Below are 21,253 nucleotides of genomic sequence, written 5' to 3'. Positions count from 1 at the left end.
GAGCTCACTTGTCATCTCAGCCAAGTTATTTCTCTCGAGCAGTCCCTGCCTGGAGCAGCAGTGTGGCGGAGACGTCTAGCCTCCAGCAGAATCATTCTCTTTTTTGTAACACGACTACACTCTGTCTCCCAGCCGGGCTTGCAGATGGAGGTGGCCAGGTGACCAACATCTCTACAGTGGGATGGGACAGAGGGATGTGTTCCCAGCAGCAGAAGAGCTGAGGAAGTATGAAAATAGGAAGACAATGTATTTCCTCTCCTGTCCCAAACTTCTCATGTCGCAAACCCAGCTCGCTCTATGCTTAGACGAGGGCTTCAAATCAAACATGACACTGAAATTTTGAACCAGGTTGTATGAAATTTTTATACCTGTAAGTACTAGGTAGTTATAGATCTGCTTAAGATGTTTCTAAGGGACATGTGAAGGCATTGCCAAGTAAAAAAAGCAAATTGCCACATAATATAGCAGGGATACCATTTCTGTAAATATAAAATGCACATTTTTACATATATTTGTATTTCTATATATGTGCTTAAGAAGAGGTCCAAACTACTACATACAAAACTGTTGATAATACCTCTGAGTGCCCATGAATTGTTGTACTAGAATGCTTTAATAGACATTTTCAGAATGGAAAAATAACATTAGATGTTAATTTTGACAATTCTAGAGATGGAGTAAAAGTTAGGTAAGGAATTTTTACCCAAATGACTTTAATACTTTTCATTAATAATTACTGTCAGCGGATCTACATCCAGTTGCTTTTTTGTACAAAACTCAAAAATAAATTCTCTTAGACTAAAGTCTCCAAATGCAATTTATTTTCTTATTAATGTCATCAAAAATAGATTCATATTAATAGAATTCTGATTTTTAACTCTGGGCTTTCATAATCATATGCTTTAATATGAAGGAAAAAATTACCAATTTGTCTATTATTCTCTAGTTATTTCCTCCATTTATTAGTCAGTTTTTCTGATGCATCCAAGACATAATTAAAAATCATGGGTGCTGGAGTCAGACACACCTGGATTTGAATCCTGGTTCTTCAGTTGTTTTTCTTCATGTTCATGAGCAAGTCACTTAACCTCTTTAAGCCTCATTTCCAGGACTTCCGGAAGCTCCTTTGAGGACTGGATGGCTGCCGTGCGTCTGCAGTGCCCAGAGCCGTGTGACAGGCAGACAGTGCCAGGCCCGCCTTTGTCTCGGCTCTCATCTCAGTTCACTCTGAAGAAGCAGTAAATATGGTCTAGTGCAGTCAGTAAATAAGAATTCACAAAGCTTCCATTGCCCTGCGGTAATTTACACCACCCATTCTCTAAAACTGCTGTAGGCAATTTTAAAAGCAAAGGCGATAATCATATTTTATCTTCTGTTTTGTCTCTTTTTATAAATTTTGGTTTTCTTTTGAGCTATATTTTATCTTTTAAAAATTGAGATAAAATAAGGGAAAAGACGATTAAGTTGAGGTGAATGTGGACAGAGAACAAATTTTAAAAACGAGTAGTAAGTCACCCGTATTGGTGGGTAACAAGAAAAGAAGCAATATTAAAAAGAGCCTGTTTTTAATTACAAGATTCATGCCTGTATATGCATTTGTATTGTAGAATATTTAGTTTATAGAAAAAAGCTGATATAAATAAGAAAAAAGAGAGCTATACCACCCATACTGTCACCATTCTGAGAAGCTATTCTCAGTATTTTGGTGTATGCCCTTCTTATATGCTGATAAATACTTAAAATTTTATTTATGTTTTGAGACTTGATTTTTCCAGTTAAAATATTACTGCCATTTCCTGCTGTAAAATATTCCATACCAGTACTTTAAATGGATGACGATAATCTCTCTGTAGTTTATTTTACTAACCCTCTTAATTTTGAACATTATGTATTATGCAGTCTTTTTACTGTTGCAAACAGGGTTTTGTCAATCCTTTCAGTCAATTTTTGGGTGCATATCCATGTTTATTTCCTGTTGTAAAATTCCCAGAAGTGGAATTTCTGAGTCAAAGATTGTGCACATTGTTCAGGTTTGCTCCACGTTGCTGGATTTCCCTGGTGAGCACTGTGTCATGTTCTCACCAGCAGTGCCGGAAGGCAGTGGTTCCCCATGTGCCCTGGTCCTTAAATTCACTAATTTTTAGCTGTTAGAAGATCTTGTGACCACGTGATAAGTTAAGCCCGTCATCTCATTGTTTTTAGTTTGTTTTATTAGTAGCAATATTGGACTTTTTGTGCCTGTTTTCTTTCGCCATTTGTATTTTTTCTTTTATGAATTGCGTATTCATTTCCTTTGCTCCTATTTTCTTTGGTGTTTGTCTTTTCCTTAACTATTTTTTTTAGTCTACCTTAAAGTGTTCTTTCCATATTAAGGATATTAATCTGTTGTCACGCTGCAAATAGTTTCTCAGGATATTGCTGCTTTTCAATTTCATTAAAGCTCCTTTTTGAGGTACACAAGTTCGGGACTTTCATTTAGTCAAATTTAGCCACATTAGACTTAGAAAGACCTTTTCCATTCAGATTTTATTAATTCAGCTATATTATTTTCTAGCACTTTTGTTATTATACTTAAATCTTTAAGTCATGCAAAGTGTCTAAAGTGAAAAATAGATCTAGCCTGTTTTTCTGAACTCTTAGTGCGTTGTCCATTCCAGTGCTATCTATTTTTTTTTTTTACCTCCTCTTAGATATTTTTTTTTATTTATATTTTTTTTTATTAATGTTATGATAGATTACAAGCTTGTGAGATTTCAGTTGTACATTTTTGTTAGTCATGTTGTGGGTACACCACTTCCCCTTCGTACCCTCCCCCCACCCCCCCTTTTCCCTGGTAACCACCGATCAGATCTCCTTCTCAATATACTAATTTCCACCTATGAGTGGAGTCATATAGAGATCGTCTTTCTCTGACTGACTTATTTCGCTTAACATAATGCCCTCGAGGTCCATCCACGTTGTTGTGAATGGGCCAATTTCGTCTTTTTTTATGGCTGAGTAGTATTCCATTGTGTATATATACCACATCTTCTTTATCCAGTCATCAGTTTCTGGGCATGTAGGCTGGTTCCACGTCTTGGCTATTGTAAATAATGCTGCGATGAACATAGGGGTGCAACGGACTCTTGAGATATCTGATATCAGGTTCTTAGGATAGATACCCAGTAATGGGATGGCTGGGTCATAGGGTATTTCTATTTTTAACTTTTTGAGAAATCTCCATACTGTTTTCCATAGTGGCTGTACCAGTTTGCATTCCCACCAACAGTGTATGAAGGTTCCTCTTTCTCCACAACCTCTCCAACATTTGTCGTTCTTGGTTTTGGATGTTTTTGCCAATCTAACGGGGGTAAGGTGATATCTTAGTGTAGTTTTGATTTGCATTTCCCTGATGATTAGCGATGATGAACATCTTTTCATGTGTCTATTGGCCATATTCATATCTTCTTTTGAGAAATGTCTGTTCATGTCCTCTGCCCATTTTTTGATCGGGTTGTTTGTTTTTTTGTTGTTAAGCAGTGTGAGTTCTTTGTATATTATGGAGATTAACCCTTTGTCGGATAAGTGGCTTGTAAATATTTTTTCCCAATTAGTGAGCTTTTTTTTTGTTTCAATCCTGTTTTCCCTTGCCTTGAAGAAGCTCTTTAGTCTGATGAAGTCCCATTTGTTTATTCTTTCTATTGTTTCCCTCAACTGAGGAGTTACAGTGTCCGAAAAGATTCTTTTGAAACTGATGTCAAAGAGTGTACTGCCTATATTCTCTTCCAAAAGACTTATTGTCTCAGGCCTAATCTTTAGGTCTTTGATCCATTTTGAGTTTATTTTGGTGTGTGGTGAAAAAGAATGGTCAATTTTCAATCTTTTGCATGTGGCTGTCCAGTTTTCCCAGCACCATTTGTTGAAGAGACTTTCTTTTCTCCATTGTAGGCCCTCTGCTCCTTTGTCGAAGATTAGCTGTCCATAGATGTGTGGTTTTATCTCTGGGCTTTCAATTCTGTTCCATTGATCTGTGGACCTGTTTTTGTACCAGTACCATGCTGTTTTGATCACTGTAGCTTTGTAGTATGTTTTGAAATCGGGGATTGTGATTCCGCCGGCTTTGTTTTTCTTGCTCAGGATTGCTTTAGCAATTCGCGGTCTTTTGTTCCCCCATATGAATTTTAGGATTGTTTGTTCAATTTCTGTGAAGAATGTTCTTGGGATTCTGATTGGGATAGCATTGAATCTGTATATTGCTTTAGGTAGTATGGACATTTTAACTATGTTTATTCTTCCAATCCATGTACAAGGAATGTTTTTCCATCTCTTTATGTCATCGCCTATTTCTTTCAAGAAAGTCTTGTAGTTTTCATTGTATAGATCCTTCACTTCCTTGGTTAAGTTTATCCCCAGGTATTTTATTCTTTTCGTTGCGATTGTGAATGGGATAGAGTTCTTGAGTTCTTTTTCTGTTAGTTTATTGTTAGTGTATAGAAATGCTACTGATTTATGCACGTTAATTTTATACCCTGCTACTTTGCTGTAGTTGTTGATTATTTCTAATAGTTTTTCTGTGGATTCTTTGGGGTTTTCTATGTATAAGATCATGTCGTCTGCAAACAACGAGAGTTTTACTTCTTCGTTACCTATTTGGATTCCTTTTATTTCTTTTTCCTGCCGAATTGTTCTGGCCAGCACCTCCAGTACTATGTTGAATAGGAGTGGTGAAAGTGGGCACCCTTGTCTTGTTCCTGTCCTCAGAGGGATGGCTTTCAGCTTTTGTCCATTGAGTATGATGTTGGCTGTGGGTCTATCATATATGGCCTTTATTATGTTGAGGTACTTTCCTTCTATACCCATTTTACTGAGGGTTTTTATCATAAATGGGTGTTGGATCTTGTCGAATGCTTTCTCTGCATCTATTGAGATGATCATGTGGTTTTTGTTTTTCATTTTGTTGATGTAGTGTATCACGTTGATTGACTTGCGGATGTTGAACCATCCCTGTGTCCCTGGTATAAATCCCACTTGATCATGGTGTATAATCTTTTTGATGTATTGCTGTAATCAGTTTGCCAAAATTTTGTTGAGGATTTTTGCATCTATGTTCATCAGTGATATCGGCCTGTAGTTCTCCTTCTTTGTGTTGTCCTTGTCAGGTTTGGGGATCAGAGTGATGTTGGCTTCATAGAATGTGTTAGGGAGTTCTCCATCTTTCTCAATTTTCTGGAACAGTTTGAGGAGAATAGGTATTAAGTCTTCTTTGAATGTTTGGTAGAATTCTCCAGAGAAGCCGTCTGGTCCTGGACTCTTGTTTTTGGGGAGGTTTTTGATTACCGTTTCTATTTCCTTACTTGTGATTGGTCTATTCAGATTCTCCATTTCTTCCTGATTCAGTTTGGGGAGATTGTAGGAGTCTAGGAATTTGTCCATTTCTTCCAGGTTGTTCAATTTGTTGGCATATAGTTTTTCATAGTATTCTCTTATGATCTCTTGTATTTCATTGGTATCTGTTGTGATTTCTCCTCTGTCATTCCTGATTTTATTAATTTGCGATTTCTCTCTTCTTTTCTTGGTGAGTCTGGCTAGGGGTTTGTCAATTTTGTTAATTCTTTCGAAGAACCAACTCTTTGTTTCATTGATCCTTTCTATTGTCTTTTTTGTTTCAATATCGTTTATTTCTGCTCTTATTTTTATTATTTCCCTCCTTCTACTGACTCTGGGCTTTGTTTGTTCTTCTTTTTCTAGTTCTGTTAGGTGTCGTTTGAGGTTGCTTACGTGAGCTTTTTCTTGTTTAGTGAGGTGAGCCTGTATTGCGATGAATTTCCCTCTTAGGACTGCTTTTGCTGCATCCCAAATGATTTGGTATGTCGTGTTCTCATTTTCATTTGTCTCCAGATAATATTTGATTTCTTCTTTAATTTCTTCAATGATCCATTGTTTGTTGAGAAGCGTGTTGTTTAGTCTCCACATTTTTGCACCTTTCTCTGCTTTTTTCTTGTAGTTGATTTCTAGTTTAATAGCGTTATGATCAGAAAAGATGCTTGATATTATTTCAACTCTCTTGTATTTTTATTGATGTTTGCTTTGGTTCCCAAAATATGGTCAATCCTTGAGAATGTTCCATGTGCACTTGAGAAGAATGTGTAACCTGCTGTTTTTGGATGAAGTGTTCTATATATATCTATTAAGTCCATCTGGTCTAATTTTTCATTTAATTCTATTATTTCCTTGTTGATTTTCTGTCTGGATGTTCTGTCCATTGGTGTTAATGGTGTGTTGAGGTCCCCTACTATTATTGTATTGTTGTTGATGTCTTCTTTTAGTTCTATTAAGAGTTGCTTTACAAATTTTGGTGCTCCTGTGTTGGGTGCGTATATATTTATAAGTGTTATGTCTTCTTGGTGGAGAGTCCCTTTTATCATTATATACTGTCCCTCTTTATCTTTCTTTATCTGTTTTGTTTTGAAATCTACCTTGTATGATATTAGTATAGCGACACCTGCTTTCTTTTGTTCATTATTAGCTTGGAGTATTGTTCTCCATCCCTTCACTCTGAGTCTGTGTTTGTCTTTGGGGCTGAGGTGTGTTTCCTGGAGGCAGCATATTGTTGGATCTTGTTCTTTGATCCATCCTGCCACTCTGTGTCTTTTGATTGGGGAGTTCAATCCATTTACATTTAGAGTGATTATTGAGATGTGGGGGCCTACCACTACCATTTTGTGTCTTGTTTTCCGGTTTTCTTCAGTTTCCTTTGTTTCTCGTCCCATGGTTTAATCTGTTCTGATGTAGAGCTGCTACTCTCTGTTGTTGTCCTTCTACTTATCTCCTCTGCTCTTGGTTTTGTAGCCCCTTTCCTTTTTTGGATTTTTCAGGAATGAGGGTTTTCCTGAAGAGGAGGTTTTGTGGCAATGAACTCCCTTAATTTTTGTTTATCTGGGAAAGTTTTTATTTCTCCATCGTATTTGAAGGATATTTTCGCTGGGTAGAGAATTCTCGGCTGTAGATTTTTGTCCTTCAGATTTTTGAATATATCATTCCACTCTCTTCTAGCCTGTAAAGTTTCTGCTGAGAAATCTGCTGATAGCCTGATGGGGGTTCCTTTGTAGGTTAGTTTCTTTTGCCTGGCTGTCCTTAATATTTTCTCCTTGTCATTGACTTTTGCTAGCTTCACTACTATATGCCGTGGAGTTGGTCTTCTTGCATTGATAAAGTTTGGAGATCTATTGGCTTCTGTCACCTGAAGATCCATCTCCCTCACCAGATTTGGGAAGTTCTCAGCCATTATTTCTTTGAATAGGTTTTCTGCCCCTTTCTCCTTCTCTTCTCCCTCTGGTATACCTATAATCCTTACGTTGCATCTCCTAATTGTGTCTGATAATTCTCGGAGAGTTTCTTCATTTCTTTTAAGTCTTGCTTCTCTCTCCTCCTCTGCCTGCAACAATTCTATATTGCCATCTTCCAAATTGCTAATTCTTTCCTCCATATTATCGGCCCTACTGTTCAGAGCATCTAGATTTTTCTTAATCTCCTCTATTGTGTTCTTCATTTCCAATATTTCTGTTTGGTTCTTCTTTATCGTATCAAACTCTTTTGTGACATAGCTCCTGAACTCGTTGAGTTGTCGGTCAGAATTCTCTCTTAACTCATTGAGAATCCTAATGATGGCTGTTTTGAAGTCATCATCATTTAGGTTATATATCTCATTTTCTTTGGGATTGTTTTCTGTGTATTTGTTACTTTCTTTCTGTTCTGGAGATTTAATGTATTTTTTCATATTGCTTGATGATGTTGATTTGTGCCTCCGCATGGAGATAGAGTTTAGTTGCTCCTTTCACTTGTTTCAGCTGCTGCGGTGGGGGGAGCAGCTGTTTATACTTCACCAACCAGGAACCCTGTCCGTAGTTGCTAACTGGGCCTGGGCCCCTCTTCGTAGCCACAGTGGCCCTTTGGATTCCCTCCTCTGCCGTGGGGGCCGTCACAGGGGGGCTTCAGGCTGCAGGTGCCTACTGTTGTTGCCCACCTAGATGCGCTCTCTCCTTGGGGTCTGCAACGGTGTTATGGGCTTTTCCAGCGGCCAGGGGTGGGATCACTTATATTTGTCGCTCGGTTGCTGTCGGCACCCACCAAATCTCACTTGTCCTCTATGGGTCGCAGGAGAGCTATTGGCATCTTCTACAGTCTGTGGTTAGTACACCTAGCTATGCTGCTTTTGCCCTGGGGTCTTCCAGCCTTGTGGCTGGCGGCTGGGTGCCTTCTACTGGCGCTGTGCAGAGGCTTTCCCTAAGGCTGCTGTGAGCCTGTAGGGTTTCCCCCTAGGCTACTAAGCTGGGTCTCTGGAACTCTCTCCAGCCCCAGTCCTCTCCGAGATCTCCGGCAATCCCTAGCCTCACGGGGTGGGCAACGGCAGCTGGGGGTCGCCGCGCCCTCTGGGATTCTCTCCGGGCCTCTCCCGGAGCCGTGAATGCTCAGCGTGGCCCCTCTGCTAACGGCACACAGAGAGTTTTGTCTGCTGCCCGGGCGGAGCTCCAGCGCTTCTCCTCCGGGTCGCCGAACCGGCCTTTGAAAGTTCCCCCAGCCCCGGTCCTCTCCGAGATCTCCGGCAATCCCTAGTCCCACGGGGCGGGCAACGGCAGCTGGGGGTCGCCCCGCCCTCTGGGCTTCTCTCCGGGCCTCTGCCGGGCCAGTGCTATCTATTTAATAACCCCCTTTCCTTGTCAATTTGCTTCATCCACGCCCCTGGGGCAGGTGTGTTTTGGAATTCAGAGTGTTGTCGACTTTGGAGAGCCGTGTGATACGTGGACCGATAGTCTCCCGTGGAACCAGCCAGTAGCTCTGAGACGGGTCCCGTGGGAAAGCACATCAGTGTTTCGCAGGGCAGCATTCCCACTGCGTGGGGCGAGTGAAGGCTGTGAATCGACCCTTGCTAGGATTTGCTGCCTGATGGGTTGTAAAAAGCATTCAGCTTTCCGAAATTTTTAGATTTTGGAGTGTGGCTAAGAAATTCTCGACTTGTATCACGTTTAACATGTAATAAAGCCCTAGCATACGAGCTGTGTCTATTTTGACCCGATATTTAGTTCTATTGTGTGTCTTAAGCTACACACTGTGACACACTGCTTTACTGATTTTTGTTTTGATAAACATTTTAATGTTAATTTTATTACTTCTTCTTGTTTCCCAAAATTTCTTGGGTCGTTATTTTTTATGTGTATCATAGAACATTTTCATCAAGGTCCAAACAAATAACATAGGAGAATTCAGATTAATTTGAGGGAAGCCCAGCAGGAGGCCTGAGCCGTGTCGACAGGAGGACGGAGTTGTGCTCCTGTGTCTGGATTGTGAGTCACTTTGTCTTCGCTCTTGAATAAACTGAGAGGTTCACACTCAACTCAGTTGGAGAGCCATTGGTCTCGTGACACATTTCCGGGAGTCTGTCTGGCTGGACTCCTGGGTGCTCTCATGGTCGTTAACAGTATCTTTCAGTGTATTAAAGGCTGTTAGGAGCCATGTAAAGAAACCTGTTTACCGTGGTTTAACCTAGTGTTTAGGAAAATTATTTGACACAGAATCCCTGTCGCCTGATACCAGCGCAGAGTTTAGGGAACAGCTGTCTAATGACGAATAGGAGCCCGAGGATTCTCAGCTGTCACGAGCCCGTCACAGATACCGATTGGTCATCTGCTCCCTGCCTGCTTTGGCCGCGTGGACTGGCGATACAGAGGAATGGTAAGATATGGTCCTTTACTTCAGGGACGAACGCAAGAGAAACGATGAGGGAAATGCTGAGCGCTGACTGCAGTTCTCAATGCACTGTTAGCCCTCGGAAGGCGCAGAACTTTGTCACCAGGGCACGTGCCATGCCGTGTTCATATGGGCACTGGCATTCAGTAACTGCACTGGAGGAAGGAACGGGGGGAGGCAGGAGCGGCACTGTCTGTAGTACATGGCAGTGTCCGTTTGCTCATGTGTGTATGGGGAGAGGACAAAGCAGAGTGGGCTTCCCGGATGAGGCTGGACCAAAGCTGGGCCACAAAGGATTGGTGCGTATAGTTTCCCCGTCACTGCAGGAGATCATAATTGGAAGCAGGCTTACTGGAGATGTGAGGTGCGCCATGCCCAGCCTTCCCACGTTCAGGCACTGTTCTATAAGGATGGTGGCCTATCTGGCTTGTCCTTTCTGGGCCCCAGAATCCTAACTACTGGTCTCAAGCAGTTCTCTGATTCAGGATAGCTACTTAGTGGGTGAGAGGAAATGTGGTTCATTATTTTACAGAAAGTTTAAAGTTTACACGTTACTTTACACATTCCTGTGTGGGGAACGGTGCAGGAGTGGTCCAGCTGAAGCGGTAAGGTCAGCACGCAGAACACGGAGGCAGCCTGCCACGCTCGCTTCTCAGCTGAGTCTTCAAGCTGCGGTGCAGAATCTGTGAACAGCTGAAATGTTTCTTTGACACCCTTCATTGACCTACTCCATTTCGTAGGGGCCTGCTTATCAATTTCCCTGAAAGATACAGTCTGACTGTGCTTTATTTCTCTCCTTTGTCTTATAAATCTGTTTTGCCTGTGTTCCTGGGCTCAGTCTATCAATAGACTCTCTCACCTGTGCGTATACGATTTGTGTGCAAAATAACTAAATAACTCAGAGTTATTTTCTGACGTGAGTGTTACTTTCTTCCTGAACCCTCACCTGCTGAATCCTGGGGAAAAATCGCTGAATGTCCAATTCAGTTTAAAGTTTGGTCTGATGTGATCACTGAAATAGTTATTTTAGGCTATTCTTTCTCTCAGATAGACTCTCCTTATCCCGATGGTTTCCTTCAGGCAGTATATGGAAGAGGGGTTGGTGTGGCTTTCACATCCTCAAGGCAAGGGGCTCCGGCCTCCTGCTGGCCCGCTGGCATGTATACATTGGCGTGGCAGCTGCCGGCAGTGGAAGGACATCCCTGTTCACCTGCTTGCTGGGCGTTTGTCTGGTCTGCATCGTGTGAACTTGTAGCCCGTTCTCTCGACTCGGGCACTTTTCTGGTGGTGCCTCCTGCATTATCTAAACCTCACCTTGACTTCCTCTTGTATTCAAGACCCTTCCAAGGTCTGACTGAGACACCCATTTGGCCCTGGCTTGAGCGGTCTGTGGTACTGCTCTCACTATAGAGCCATCTCTCCCTCACTACGCCAGTAGCCTGTGGCAGACTTCCCAGCCTAACACGCAGCTACTTGCCTGTCCTAAGACACAGAAACCAAGGGTGACTTGGGAAAGCTGGACCTCAGGCCTCCCTCTGCCTACCTGCACTGTGCCATCCTGTCCACGTGGCTGTGTCCTTGGTGGCTTAGGGCAGCTTCCCCCCTGTGTCCATGTTGAAGGCAGGGGAGCAGAAGAGCCCTCTGCCCGGGGACTAGTTTCCACTCGCCTGACACTTGCTCCCTCCCCAAGCCACACCCTAGAGACGGGAATTTAGGACTTGTTCTTCTGGCTGTTTTGCTTTCCCACCTCCCGCTCTGAGACTTCTTCCTATATCTCTGCTAGGACTGAAGGAGGCAGGCTTTTATTTTATTTCTACATTGTGTCCTCCTTATTCCTGACTCCAGCAAAGGCTTAATAGCGGTCAGAGTCGTCACTCCTAATTTACGAGGGGAAACTTACGGGCTGAATCCGCTGTTTAACTGTTTATACACTAATGGAGAGGACTAAAAGGTTTTCTTGAGAGTCACATCCTCTCTCAAAGACACAGTCTCTTGTGCAAGGATATTGCTCTGTTGCACGATTCTGTTGGACGTGTCAGAAACAATACCATCGTGACAAGTCCTGTTGATGCCTGGGGTAGTCTGGGCAGCTCGTGCGTGGAAAGGACAAAGAGGAAAGCGTGTTGCTAGTTTTTAAACCATTACCCCGGTTACATCACCCATTATAACACCCGAAGGACTTTAAACTTGGCATGTTAGTAAGACAGTTGAGTTGCACACCTTGAGTTTCAAGGAATAGAGACTCATTCACATCTCCTAAAGTAATGCATTTACTGTGAAGACATACATGACATGTCTGTTAGGGTTTATTGGTTTCACTCAGTGGGATTTGTCTTAGGCTAACTCAGGCAAAGACCGAATTTAATGGGATAGCAGGTGGTAGCACATGGAATTCAAGGAAAGACCAAAGAGAGGGGCTGTAGAAAGAACCGGAACAGCTCTGGATGTCTGGATCGAGGGGGCAATCTCTTCAGGGTGCTGTTAATGGGACCGATTCTCTCCAACTGTTTGTGTCTCTGTGTGGTCCTCTTGTGACTCTGTAACTCTGAAGAGAGAGGCTGATAGGTCCTGGGTCAGGGGCCCACCCTTGGCCAGGGTCCCTCCCAAACCGCACGTGGTAGTGGGGGAGGTGGAGTAGAGTCGGTGTGAGAGGGCGGGCTGAGTCCAGCTTAGGGCAGGCGACGTTCCCAGTCGTGACTGAACGTCCAGGCAGGAAGTTTATAATCTGGCTACTGAGGCAGGATTAACTCAGTGCCACTTTCTCCACAGAATGTGCAGGGCTAAAATTTGTTTATGATTACTTTTTTTAGAAAAGCAGGAAAGAAAGGAGACTTTAAAAGCAGTTTAAGTTTCTTTAATTGTGTTAAATAAGTTGGAGGTGAAGTATTGTGGAGAATTCTCTTTTACATCCTTTCAGACAAACTGTCACTGTTTCAAAAGTTCCTGTTGGAAGTGGTTGTGATTTATTTTTTGCTAATTTTCAAATATTATGAAGATTTCTTTTATAAATTCTGCCTTGAAACACACTGTCCTCAAGAAGCTCCGGGCTGCGGCAGAAGTAGCTTTTTCCAGAGTTAGCAGGGTTGGGAGAGGCGTCCCTGGCTTTGGAAGGCCCGGGCTGTGTGAAATGCCAGCACTGCTGCCCGATGTCTCAGGGCCAGTTTGTTGTGGAGCCAGAATCCACAGCCGTCTGAGTTAAGGATTCTGCTCCTTCTCCAAGTCTAGAAGCGGCGCTCTTGAATTTTTTGGTTGAAAGGACTTGAGACAACCTGGTTGGAAGTGAGGCCGGGTCAGGGTTTATGAGAGGGACCTCTGAGACTGGAACTGAGGTAACGTAAATAGCTTGAGAGGATGGGGCTGCGGCTAGGCAGAGCTGAGGACCGCGTCCTTGGTTGGGTTCCTTATAGCACGGGCACTTTGCACCTTGCACTGAAATTCAGAAGTAGATTAAGTATGGGGCGCACTAACCCTCCAGCCCTCCTTCCCCAGGGTGAAATGTTCCCTCAGCCCGACCACTGCCTTAGGCTGACTCACGCGGGGCTGCCGTGCCCTGTCTCTCTGCTGTTCCTTCAAGGCTCGGCTTGTCCTCGCTCCCCCGCCTCCCGAAGCCACTTCACTAGTTGTATGTAGAACAAATTTCATCATGTAATTAATTGCTAATTAGTAATATTAACATTTATTAACAATATGGCCCCATATCATCACTTCTTTTCCTAGCAGACACTACCCCTCATTTATGGCTTTCCATCTCCAGTCACTCCAACCCCAAATTATATTTTTGTCCTTTGTACTGTAGATTGTATTGCTTATACCTCCATTTGACAGTTAATTATGAGTTACCTCATGCTTTATGTTGTTTCCAACTTTTTTTATTGTCTCCTCAACCATGTTGCACATTCTATTAGCCTATTTGGACCCAGAAAAATGTCGAGAACAGTGGTTCGTGTGGAGCCATGTTATTCAGTTAATGCTGTGGTTTTCTGAATCATGAGGGGAAGTGGGATCCGCTGGGTTCAGTTCTAGGTTCCCAACTCTCCCTTGCCTACAATGCCAACCTTATGTAGTTACCAGCTAAGCTTTTGCTGAAAGATCTCAGAGACTACTGCCCCCACCCCGTGAGGAGCATTCGCTAAACAGCTCCGCGTGCAGTTTTTATTTGCTCAACCTAAATATAAACTTTTAATCCTGGTTTGGTGCTTCTTCGCAGTCCCTGGTTTGATTCTGAATAAATAGGAGGTTTTTAATAAATATTAAGATGAAATAAATGGGTATGATAATTATATCTTATGAACTTTAGTTCATATTTTAGTTCAATTCTAAAAGATAGTTAAATTAATTTTTAAGTCAAAAATAGTTCAGATTTCTTTAAGTTATGACAAGTGTTGAGCACATAAAGTCATTCCTTGTAGAAATTCACAACACACACTGAAAACCCATTCGAGAGCCCCAAGAATCACCCCTGATATTCATGGCAGGAATGGATAGTATTTGTGTGACATGTTGACCTATCCACTAGTTTGATTTTGTACATTTGAACTTTTCAAACCATTTTCTCTATTTTGGTTTCATCTTTGTTGACAGGTAGGGAACGGAAAATAGCAGCCTAGTCCAATTTAAAATGATACAAACTCATTTATCCTTTAACTCCTTTACCACATATTTTTGTGTGTGTGGCTGCTCTTTATGAATTCCATTAATGCATTTCCAGACACAAATTATTTAGGTGGACAAAATTCAGAGTTTTTCCTGGACATCGTGATACCGCATTGTGGCTTCCCCCACACTCCCAGCAGCCACCTCCTGTTCCCATACATACATGGCAGCAGCAATGGCTGGAAACAAAGGGCGCTCTCCCAGCCTCTGAATACAGTGACATTCATTCTGAGAGAAGCAGGGGCAGCTTTTTGAAAGCCGACTTCTTCAGCTCGACAATAACACACAATGAGTTATTGACTTGTTTATATACGGAGCTCTTTCAGTAACTAACTCTGACTCCCACAGTCTGGACAAATGATTGATTTCGTGGTTAGAAAAAGAGAAAGCTCTTGCGCTAAACTCTGTAGTGCAAACTACTTCTTCCCCATTTGTCCCCTAACTGAATAGGACCTTATTAAAATGCACTTTCCAAAAAATACCTGCAGCTGGCCTTTATAACCATGTTTTGTATATATAAATAAGTAATTTGTCCCAGTCTTTTGTATATTAACAGACCATTGGGAAACTTGTCACTATATATGAAGGCTGATTGTCCTGTTGTTTATGCTAAACTGTATTGCCTATATCTGCATGTAAAATATGGATCAAATAATTTATTAATAGATCAATATTTACAGGTCAAAGACAGAGTTTTGATAGAAAGATTCAGTTTTCTTGTTGGGTTATGTTGACCGGTGAAGGACTTTACATACAACACATCTCATAACCTCCACATTTGAATCCCTGGCTGTTCTTCTGAATACAGAGAAAAGTACCTGCAGAGCTACAGTTCAGACACCGAGGGTTTGGTTGGACTCCTGGGCTCCTCCGTCTTTGGCTGGCACCCGTCTGGAATGTCAGCAGGAATTACACAGACGGAACACTCCAGCTTGTTCGACTGCTGTGCCCTCTCTAAAGATACTAGTAATTGGACTCAGAGTTTGCTTTAGAGTTATTTTCTCTCGTAAAATAGATTTCATTTTACCTCACTGCCATGTTAAAATTTTTACACAGTCTTTGTGATTTTTATAAATACACTTTAAAATATTTTAGGGAGGAGTTAAGAAAACAAGAAGAGAAAGCCATATCCTGTCGATGACTCACGTGAAATGCCACCCCTGCTGTTTGTCCGTGTTTCTCCAGTAGGAGGCCTTGGGCCTGTTTCTCCTCTAGGACGTCCACAGTGGAGCTTGAGGAGCAGCAAGCGCTTGAAGAACTCCTGAAAATTAAAAGCGCTTTCTGTGACCCTCCCAACCGGCTGCATGTTTCGTATGGAACTACGTGTTACTAAACTATGGCCCTTTAGGGCTGCAGAGAAAGGACGTTGCCAGCAACCGCAGCATCAATAGTTTGTGTAAAATGGAGACAGTCTGAAAGCAGCATTCACTAGAAGTCGTTTCGCGGGACTCTGCTGCTTCAGGGCTACTCGTGTGGAATTTTTTGTTTTTAATTCGTAAACAAGTCGTTCAAGGTGAACTCATCCTTTTTAATCTTGTTTCTCTAACCAGACAATTTCTGGCAGTGTTTTTGTCCAGTTTTCTTTGACAGAGCTGTTATGTTTCTTGTTTCTTCCATTTCTGTGCTGGCCTTGACAAGTTTCTTGATTGTTCTATTCTGGTTACTTTAATATTGAATGAGCTCAACTTTAAACGAATTTTGGATAGCTGGTGTTTGTTACTTACATGGTTTTAAACTTAGCAGCAGGGCCTGACAAAAATGGCAAATTAAACCTTCCTGTTTAGCTTGTTGGACTTTCATGTTCACAACGAGTGGTTGGGGTGTTTTCTCACATTCAAAAAGGACAAGGTATACCGGGAACAGAGTGACTCAGTTTCTCTCTCCCCTGTTTGGTAGAGATTTGGCTTTTCACAGTTCTCAAGAAGTTTTAGTCATCATTCTGGGGGTTTTTTTATTGAGGTATAATTGACATATATAAAAGTTTCAGGTGTTCAACATAATGATTTGATATATATCGCAAAATGGTCACCACGCTGTCTAGTTAACATCCATCACTTCGTATAGTTACAGAATTTTTTTCTTGTGATGAGAACATTTAAGATCTACTCTCTTAACAACTTTTAAATATGCAGCACAGTATTATTAACTCTAGTCACCATGCTGTCCATCACATCCCCAAGACTTATTTATCTTATAACTGGAAGTTTGTACCTTTTAAGCCCTTCACCCATTTCAACCCCTGCCCCCAACCCCTGGCAGCCACCAGTCTGTTCTCTGTCTCTATGAACTGGGTGTTTTGCTTTGGTTTTCTTTAGATTCCACACATGAGTGCGATCATACAGTATTTGTCTTTCTCTGTCTGACTTATTTCACTTAGCATAATGCCTTCAAGGTCCATCCTTTCTGTTTTTGATTTGAAGTTTCTACCCTCTTTATACATGAAAAATTAGTCTCAGAAATTTCAAATCCATTGACAAAAAAATTATTTCATGTATTTTAGATAAGAACAGCAAATCAGAAGCAACTAGTTTTCTCTTAATGAAGGAACAAGAGGATCTTCTCCAAAGTGACAGGAGAGAAGAATGCTACTATTGTTATCATGTGGGACTTGAGAGGGGCGTGCTGTTAGCACTGCATATTATTAATAACTCAGGGTGAAAATGGCTTTCTTAGTTTGACTTTTCACTTACAATAATTTTCTCCTATATGATTGTATTGAAATATCTCTCTTGAAATGGCTGGTCTGTCTCCAGCAAAGGCCCCATGTGTGTATCCTTACCTTCGTTGACCGTTTATCTCTCAGCATCCTGCTGGATTCCCTGTTTGGTACTATACCTACGGTGCTTTTCAGGAATGTTGATGTGTTTTCCCTCAGTCTTTAGTTGCTTCTTTGGAGGTTGAGTATGAGAATGGAGGTGATTTTTCCAACTGTGGTGCTTTCAGCGGTTAAGAATTACCACCTTTTAAGAGTTGCTTGGAAGCAGTCCTAAATGTCATGGCCCTGGGAGACGTCGTTAGAATCTGACTTACTGCTCTGGCACCAAAGTGTTTCATAGCTCTGCTTTCGTTTTGTTTTGTTTTCCCTTCAAAGGAAGCTCTGCTCTGAATGTTTTTGCATTTGGAAGTCAGATTTTAAAGAATAGATGACCTTGGTGACTATTCCCCAGTCGCTCTCCTCCACACCTGTCTCCCCCGAGATGAGAATCCCCCCGGGAAGAAATGACCATGGAGACTTGAGACCCGTATATGAGCCTCAGTCCACACACAGGCTTCCACGTGTGCGGGTCAGGCTTGATAGTTGACGTTGTGTCATGTTATGTTTTTGTTTTACTTCGGCACAGGAAAAATATTCCTTGGGGAGGGGGGCTCTTAAGAACAGTTTCACACGATGATTTTTTTTTAACTTTTCATCAGTGGTTCTTAAAACCTGGAACAGAGATCGGCAAACCGCTGCCTGCCAACCAAATTCAGCCTGTCGCTTGTCTGTTTTCTGAGTTTTATTCAAGAATAGCTATGCTCGTTCGTTTATGCATTGTCTATTTCATGCTGCCAGGCGGAGTTGGGTCACTGAAGGACAGGCGGTCTGCCTCCCCCTCCCCACGCCTAAAATATTTACAGTCTGGCCCTTTGGAGCAGTGTTGGTGAACTCCTCACCTAGGGTGATCATCAGAATCACCTCAAGATCCCTGGGCCTTTCGCCTCCACCACACAGCATCTCTGACGGACTGAGCTGTATCGCGTGTCGGTGGATGAAGTGCAGGTTCCATGGTGTTCCTCTAGCAGATGTGCGCAGTCGCATCGAGGAGGCCGTCCTGTTGAGGCCACCCCCATTGCATCCCAAGCACAGGAGTGGGTCTTCAGGCAGGTACGGATGAAAGATCCATGTTAACTCAAACATGGTCAGCCAGGCCGACAGCTGAGACGGCCTGTTTAAAACAACAGCAACAGGAACAAAACAAAAAAGGGTCATTATTCATTTTAATCCTCAATAAGGAGGTACAACATGGCAAGTCCACTGCTTAAGAGTTAAAATTTCAATTCAGAGGGTCTGTGTCGGGCTACTGTTTTCTTTCTTTCTATCAATGCCACTCTGTTGAGTGAATATTATTGTATGTGTTTAGCTTTTTCTTTTTGGTGAAAGTAGCATTTTGTTTCAAAGGGAATTTTTATAAGGGAATATAGACTGGGCTGCATTCGCCTTTTCACAACACGTAGGTGAGCAGCAGCAGACCTTTATCTGGCTCGGTGAATGGAGCCGGTCAGGGTAGCTGTTCGGCTATTTCAGATACATTATCCTCTGTCATGAAATATTATAAATCACTTCGCATTATTCTAGAGTGTTTGAATTGACATTTGGTTCTGGTTTATGTCCTTGAATTCTTATCCTGACATAACAGCAGCCAATTTATTTCCTACTGGCAATGAAAGATTTTAGTAGGAATTGTCAGCCTAATTAAAGAAAAAAGTTGCTATGCTCATTTTGATAAAATGCTTTAAAAACGTACTCATCAGTATCAAATATCTGCAATTAAGGACCCCCTCTCGAGTCGTATTTTAGTAAACTTAAAAACAATGGAAGTGGAAGTGAAAAATTCAGAGTGTTAAATGTTTTAAATATAAAAATGAACTTTCAACTTATTTAATATAAATGGAATTCATTTTCACATAAGTACGGGCCAAATTAATTTCAAATCACCTTCCATAATTATGCTAAATTAGTTGTTTGAGTAAATGTTGCTATTATGTGTCAATAGGTGCCTATTTTCATGTCATTTCTTTATTTTCTAGTTGAACATGGCCGTGGATAAACAGAAAGAGAAAATTACTGAAAAAGTTATTCTTTCAATGACAGCAAAGGGACTACATCAGACACAAGAAGAGGTAAGGAACTTACTTTTTAAACTGTATTACAAAACTACAAGGAACTGATTTTAAATTTAAGACAAATTTTACTTGGGTCCGGTAGTGAACAAACTATAGTTATTAGATCACAAGATAATGGAAAAAATTGGTCAAAACCCAAAATCATTTTATTGACAGAGATAGCTTGAAAAATAATTATAGGCTTGAAAGAATAATCATACTATAATTTTCTGAAAAATACTTATGAATACCTTCTCATAAATTTCCCAAATTAGGCAATTATTGCATGCAACTTGAATCTGGAAATTATAGAACTTACTAGCAGGAAAAACATTACAATTTTGTTGAACTTTGAATAAATACTAAATCTTATTGTTATTTTATGACTTTCTAGGAATAGAATTATTGTTCTGAATTTTAGAAATGCTAACCATGTTACGTCTTATCAAGGAAAAACTGCAGTTTACAAATGTCAAGACTAAGTGAGCTAGTCGTCAGGTTCCGCAGGCAACCTTGCAATAAGGGCACGAGAGCAGCTTCTCCCCCAAAGCTCACGCTGTGCAGTCGACAGCAGCTTCCATAAATGAAATAATAATACGAAATTGGTGTTAGACAAGGGGAGAATGATTTTCACGTAGTTCCTGGAATGCAAAAGCATTTAATCTTTCTGAGAAAAGATCATGAATTTGCTCATTTCCATGTACCACTGTCAGTAAATAAAATCTATGAGCAACTTGGGAATATTTAAAAATTAAACTTTCATATAATTCTCTTTTGACGTTTTGGAAGAAATCTATCCTACCTTTAGAGTTTTAATATTTCCTTATCATTGTGGCTGCATCTCCTTTGCTGTGTGTTTTATAGAAGATGAACAGGTACAATGGATCAAATTTTCCCGAGTGAATTCAAGTCTTACATTAAAACCTACATTAATATTTGGGACCTGTATATGTTCAGTGTTAAAGACTATATTGTAAACATTGATTGTTAATCTCAGTAGAGCTATTTCATGAGAAAAATTCAGCTTGCGTAATTCCTAAGATGTAACAAATAACAACTACACACATTAAAGTTATAGTTCTAAGTCACTCCGTGTAGTATTGACAAGTTAAAGACAAGGTTTTTTAGCTATAAATTTAAAAAATATTGTCCTCAGTTCATTTGAAAAGTGTTTTTTTAATCACAGTTGGAGAGTTTTATTACGTTTTCCCAGTAAGTATAAAATGATTCTATCATGTATCCTGATACAGTAAACTTTAGGAAATGCAAATAAATATCTCTAGTTTAGCTAGTATAATTAAAATTATATCTATAGTAACAAAATTATTATTAGAGGCTAAATAGAAAATAACCTAAAAGAATGAACAGATTAAGTATTTTCTGCCTTTTAAATATTGTGATTATTTTGCTCTTTAATATTTTGTGGAAAATTACAATTTCAATGGAACTGAAAACTTGAAGTGGCCCAGGAAAATGATCTTTATGTTAAGTATATCATTTTTAATGCTACCTTATTAGTAACACTAGAAATAAAAATGATCTTTTCTGGAAAACCTACCAGTACTTATGCTAATTGGTGTTTCTTCTTTATTGTCACATCAATGTTTATTTAATGCCAATATACTTCAGTGTTCTTCCTACAGCACCTGACATGGTCACATATTTGCCTGATCAGCCATGGCTCCAGTGCCTTTTGTTTGCTTCAAAAATCACACACACAGTAAAGGGAATATGTATTTGTGTGTGTGAGAGTGTGTGTACTAATCTCTAAGTATATTTGATATACTATGAAAATAATTTCCATGTCATTACTTTGAAAGTGTTTATATTAATCTTGATGTGTAATTGCTAGTGTTTTGGTTAGAAAAAAAATCAATGATATCAAGTTTTGGCCCTAATTCATGTACAGAGATGTGAAACTGTGATGGTGAAGAGAAAACAAAACTTGTGGGAGAGATTGCTTCAATATTTATTTTTGCCCACGGTTATCTTTTTCGCAAAAATATTGTGTTTC

General features: G+C 40.8%; 1 protein-coding gene across 7 annotated transcripts in view; it reads left to right on the top strand.

The window, feature by feature from the left end:
• DCDC1 (doublecortin domain containing 1) overlaps positions 1-21,253 on the top strand; it is a 444,094-nt gene that overhangs the window by 191,687 nt on the left and 231,154 nt on the right. For all 7 annotated transcript variants that reach the window (XM_070274958.1, XM_023646546.2, XM_070274959.1 and 4 more), the window contains one exon: positions 19,165-19,257. In XM_070274958.1, coding sequence (XP_070131059.1) covers positions 19,165-19,257 — 93 coding nt within the window. The remainder of the gene's footprint in view (positions 1-19,164; positions 19,258-21,253) is intronic.

Source organism: Equus caballus, chromosome 7 (assembly GCF_041296265.1).
Source record: "Equus caballus isolate H_3958 breed thoroughbred chromosome 7, TB-T2T, whole genome shotgun sequence".
Classification (NCBI taxonomy): Eukaryota; Metazoa; Chordata; class Mammalia; order Perissodactyla; family Equidae; genus Equus; species Equus caballus.
The sequence above is the reverse complement of the archived record's forward strand: the minus strand, read 5'-3'. Positions and strand labels throughout refer to the sequence as shown.